This window comes from Ovis aries, chromosome 18, assembly GCF_016772045.2.
Source record: "Ovis aries strain OAR_USU_Benz2616 breed Rambouillet chromosome 18, ARS-UI_Ramb_v3.0, whole genome shotgun sequence".
In the NCBI taxonomy this organism is placed as follows: Eukaryota; Metazoa; Chordata; class Mammalia; order Artiodactyla; family Bovidae; genus Ovis; species Ovis aries.
The window spans coordinates 3,160,036-3,165,721 of record NC_056071.1 but is presented as its reverse complement, the minus strand read 5'-3'; the positions used below and the strand labels follow the sequence as shown (position 1 = coordinate 3,165,721).

Sequence of the window (5,686 nt, the reverse complement as noted above, 5' to 3'; positions counted from 1 at the left end):
GATATTCATGGTCTTTTTAGAAGGTTTCCATGTGTTCTCATTGTTCCTCTTATCTGATCATTTTGTGCTATATCCTCTAAGCGTGTGTCATACAGGAACCCAGTCACTGTAATTTGAGGAATGGCCCACCCAAGGTGTATTCACAAGTGTCAGATAAGAAGTCGTGTTTGATATTATGGAATGGATTTTGTTTGTTTCCTCTTCATCCTCAATACTTAGTACCAAGCTAGTCTAGATTCTGCTGCCTGCATGCAAGCTTGCATTGCAGTCACGTGGACAGAGAGCAGACCAGCAAGCCCACCCCTTCTAGAGCCCACTTCTCTTAGTGCTACTGAACATGCATTTCAAAAGCAGGAGGCAGGACAAGAGTACACACTCTGTGTGAGCCCTGACCTCAACTTGTGATCATGTGACCCACCATGACACATGATGCATGACACATGGCCCAGTCACTCTCAGGTTCTAACCAAACAAATCAGTTCCTCCTCCTGTGTAGCAATGTTCTATACAGGGTAGAAAGAAGGGCTGGGGTTGCTTCTTCCACTGATTTCCCATTATAGGAGAAGCTTGGTTAGAAGTTGCATGTTGTTTATAGAAGAAGCATGATGACTAAGGGACCACAGCTCCCTCTCCCTTGACATCCTACTCTTCTGGGTAGCAATTAAGGGATAAAAGGGTCAGCCTTGTCCACGTTACCTCACTTCACACAAGTTCTGATTTTTCATCTATAAAATAAGCATGCTAATAGTGCTTTCTCCTTGGAAGAAAAGCTATAACCAACCTAGACAGCATATTAAAAAGCAGAGACATTATTTTGCCAACAGATGTCAAGGCTATAGTTTTTCCAGTAGTCATGTATAGATGTAAGAGTTGGACTATAAAGAAAGCTGAGCGCCAAAGAATTGATTCTTTTGAACTGTGATGTTGGAGAAGACTCTTGAGAGTCCCTTGGACTGCAAGGAGATCCAATCAGTCCATCCTAAAGGAAATCAGTCCTGAATGTTCTTTAGAAGGACTGATGTTGAAGCTGAAACTCCAATAATTTGGCCACCTGATGAGAAGACCTGACTCATTGGAAAAGACCCTGATGCTGGGAAAGATTGAAGGCAGGAGGAGAAGGGGACAACAGAGGATAAGGTGGTTGGATGGCATCACTGACTCAATGAACAAGGGTTTGAGGAAACTCTGGGAGTTGAGGATGGACAGGGAGGCCTGGCATGCTGCAGTCCATGGGGTCGCAAAGAGTCGGACACGACTGAGCGACTGAACTGAACTGAATAGTGCTAAGTGACATCACTTCAGTTCAGTTCAGTCGCTCAGTCGTGTCCGACTCTTTGCGACCCCATGAATTGCAGCACGCCAGGCCTCCCTGTTCATCACGATCTCCTGGAGTTCACTCAGACTGACGTCCATCGAGTCTGTGATGCCATCCAGCCATCTCATCCTCCATCGTCCCCTTCTCCCCCTGCCCCAAATCTCTCCCAGCATCAGAGTTTTTTCCAGTGAGTCAGCTCTTCTCATGAGGTGGCCAAAGTACTGGAGTTCAGCTTTAGCATCATTCCTTCCAAAGAAATCCCAGGGTTGATCTGCTTCAGAATGGACTGGTTGGATCTCTGCAGTCCAAGGGACTCTGAAGAGTCTTCTTCAACACCACAGTTCAAAAGCATCAATTCTTTGGCACTCAGCCTTCTTCACAGTCCAACTTTCACATCCATATATGACCACAGGAAAAACCATAGCCTTGACTAGATGGACCTTAGTTGGCAAAGTAATATCTCTGCTTTTGAATATATTATCTAGGTTGGTCATAACTTTTCTTCCAAGGAGTAAGCGTCTTTTAATTTCATGGCTGCAATTACCATCTTCAGTGATTTTGGAGCCCCCCAAAATAAAGTCTGACACTGTTTCCACTGTTTCCCATCTATTTCCCATGAAGTGATGGGACCGGATGCCATGATCTTCGTTTTCTGAATGTTGAGCTTTAAGCCAACTTTTTCACTCTCTACTTTCACTTTCAGCAAGTGGCTTTTTAGTTCTTCTTCACTTTCTGCCATAAGGGTGGTGTCATCTGCATATCTGAGGTGATTGATATTTGTCCTGGCAATCTTGATTCCAGCTTGTGCTTCTTCCAGCCCAGCATTTCTCATGATGTACTCTGCATAGAAGTTAAATAAGCAGGCTGACAATATACAGCCTTGACGGACTCCTTTTCCTATTTGGAACCAGTCTGTTGTTCTAGGTCCAGTTCTAACTGTTGCTTCCTGACCTGCATATAGGTTTCTCAAGAGGCAGGTCAGGTGGTCTGGTATTTCCATCTCTTTCAGAATTTTCCACAGTTTATTGTGATCCACACAGTCTAAGGTTTTGGCATAGACAATATAGCAGAAATAGATGTTTTCCTGGAACTCTCTTGCTTTTTCCATGATCCAGCGGATGTTGGCAATTTGACCTCTGGTTCCTCCGCCTTTTCTAAAACCAGCTTGAATATCAGGGAGTTCACAGTTCACGTATTGCTTAAGCCTAGCTTGGAGAATTTTGAGCATTACTTTACTAGCATGTAAGATGAGTGCAATTGTGTGGTAGTTTGAGCATTCTTTGGCATTGCCTTTCTTTGGGATTGGAATGAAAACTGATCTTTTCCAGTCCTGTGGCCACTGCTGAGTTTTCCAAACTTGCTGGCATATTGAGTGCAGCACGTTCACAGCATCATCTTTTAGAATGCATGTCTTATACGACATGCAGTGCTTAAAGCAATTAAAGAGCTCAATATTATGTTAACAATTTGCTACTACATGATTGTTTGTGTAAGTCTATTTCTGTATATCAGTGTTTATGTATTCAACAGATTGTATGTCTTTGTTTCTTCTAACCATAAAATAACTTGGATAGATACATACAGAGCATTAAATTATTCAATTTTTTCACAAGGTGTGTGGAAGTGTTTTAACATTATGTCCAAAAGATGCCTTATGGTAACCAAAGATAGAATACTAAAAATCAACCTTTTGTTGTCAATTTTTAGTACTTATAGTAAAAAACATTTTATCAGGTATTCAGAATGGGGCCTGTTCTATAAAGTATTGCTGTAGAATAGCCATCATATCAATCTGCTACTGACAAATGCTTTTAACTTGATTAACCCTTAACTGGACATGGAACAACAGACTGGTTCCAAATAGGAAAAGGAGTACGTCAAGGCTGTATATTGTCACCCTGCTTATTTAACTTCTATGCAGAGTACATCATGAGAAACACTGGATTGGAAGAAACACAAGCTGGAATCAAGATTGCTGGGAGAAATATCAATAACCTCAGATATGCAGATGACTCCACCCTTATGGCAGAAAGTGAAGAGGAGCTAAAAAGTCTCTTGATGAAAGTGAAAGAGGAGAGTGAAAAAGTTGGCTTAAAGATCAACATTCAGAAAAGGAAGATCATGGCATCCGGTCCCATCACTTCATGGGAAATAGATGGGGAAACAGTGGAAACAGTGTCAGACTATTTTGGGGGGGGCTCCAAAATCACTGCAGATGATGACTGCAGCCATGAAATTAAAAGACGCTTACTCCTTGGAAGAGAAGTTATGACCAACCTAGATAGCATATTCAAAAGCAGAGACATTACTTTGCTGACTAAGGTCCGTCTAGTCAAGGCTATGGTTTTTCCTGTGGTCATGTATGGATGTGAGAGCTGGACAGTGAAGAAGGCTGAGCACCAAAGAATTGGTGCTTTTGAACTGTGGTATTGAAGAAGACTCTTGAGAGTCCCTTGGACTGCAAGGAGATCCAACCAGTCCATTCTGAAGGAGATTAACCCTGGGATTTCTTTGGAAGGAATGATGCTAAAGCTGAAGCTCCAGTACTTTGGGCACCTCATGTAAAGAGTTGACTCATTGGAAAAGACTCTGATGCTGGGAGGGATTGGGGGCAGGAGGAGAAGGGGACAACAGAGGGTGAGATGGCTGGATGGCATCATGGACTCGATGGACGTGAGTGTGAGTGAACTCCAGGAGATGGTGATGGACAGGGAGGCCTGGTGTGCTGTGATTCATGGGGTCGCAAAGAGTCGGACATGACTGAGCGACTGAACTGAACTGATACCATACAAAAATAATCATTAGCATTTACCATCTGGGTCCAATGAAATCTTTCTATTTTTCATTTCAATGAAAATTTTGTCATTATTTGAATTATTTACACAAAATTAAAGTGATAGTAAAAAAAAAGCTTTGTTAAAATTTTTAATATAATTTTATACTTTGCAAAATGAAATTTTTAATTCATTTTTCCTGGTCTTGGAGATTGTATATACACCAAATGTACAGAGTTGTCTGCTTGTTTGTTTGTTTGTTTTTCAGGTTTTAAAACTTTTTATGTGCATATTAAAAAATTGTGCATTCCAGCAATTAAAATCATTTGAACAACAACAAAAAAATGGAACTCTGATTAAACTGCATTTTACAGCTCACAGGACACCTTGGACCAGCTTGTTTTTCACTCTAGATTTCACTGTCGTCCCACCCAGCTTCCTTCTTCACCAACATGCAAATTCTTTTCCTTACTTGTCAGCCAGACAGGCAGATAGATGGGAGAGGCAGGAGAGGTCTAAGTTGTCAGTAGTTCTTCATTCATTTAAACTTGATCCAACCTCTTTGCATCTTACAAAGCTAAACAGCTAAAAGAAGTAAAATAAGGCAATGCTTGCGGAATCTACAGTGCATACTGGTGGCGCAAGCTTCAGTACGACTCGCCTGCTTGTTTCTCCTGTTCAGTTGTTTCTTTTGAAGGCAGTGGATTTTTCTCTTGCGTTTCTGTTTTCTTCAGTTTCAATTTATCAAACTTCTCAATCTCAGCCATACCGAGTTTGTCAGATATGGTTGCGCGGGAACGGAGCAAGCTGCGCGCGAGTGAGCTCCTGTCTGCGCAGTGACCGCTGCCAAGTCTGTACAGGGTTTTTGAATGCAACCAACTCCTCATCAATTGTCATGCATAAACCTGAAAATACTGATTACAGATTTTAGATACATCTCAATATGTTCTAGGCTATCATTACTTCTGATTTTCTTGTGCTTGTATTATCAAAATGAAATGCTTTTGAAACTGGTTCATAATTTAAGAAAGAATAATCATCTTTCCACAATAGTTGCAAACATTTTCACTTTTAGATTAATAACACCAACTTCAGTGGTCAATACAAAATCTCTTCATTACTTCTGTATTATTTATTTCATCCCTGTTACCTTTGCATAGATACCTGACTTCAGAATTTTTCCACTAAAGAATTGTATCAATAGATCATGATGCACAAACATCATAAAAATTGAAAGAATACTATCATATAATCTTTAGCAAAACAGAATTGTCCAGATTCTTGTAAAAAAATATTGTGAAATTCTTACAGTTAAATGACTAGCTGGATGAAAATGCTGTATTTTCTTTTGTCCTTATAAATGTATTAATAATCTATTTGATAAAATTCATCTAGGATTCTGTCATCTAGAGATATATGATTTAAGATTTTCTTAATATGATGAATTTCATCATTATTGGGACAATTTAGAGTGTTGCTATATATAGCTTTGAGTTCATCTTCTGATCCAACCAATATGAAATATTTTCCCCTAATTTCAATAAAGATCTTTAAAAAAAAAAGTGATTACATTAAAATGTTTCCAAACTTGTTTTAT

At 40.0% G+C, this 5,686-nt stretch overlaps 1 protein-coding gene across 1 annotated transcript; it reads right to left on the bottom strand.

Annotated features, from left to right (window-relative positions):
- Window positions 1-4,736: 4,736 nt before the first annotated feature.
- Window positions 4,737-4,976, bottom strand: LOC106990481 (thymosin beta-4-like). Its single transcript, XM_042235693.1, has one exon. The coding sequence runs from the start codon at window positions 4,974-4,976 to the stop codon at window positions 4,737-4,739; it is 240 nt and encodes a 79-aa protein (XP_042091627.1).
- Between the last annotated feature and the right edge of the window lie 710 nt (window positions 4,977-5,686).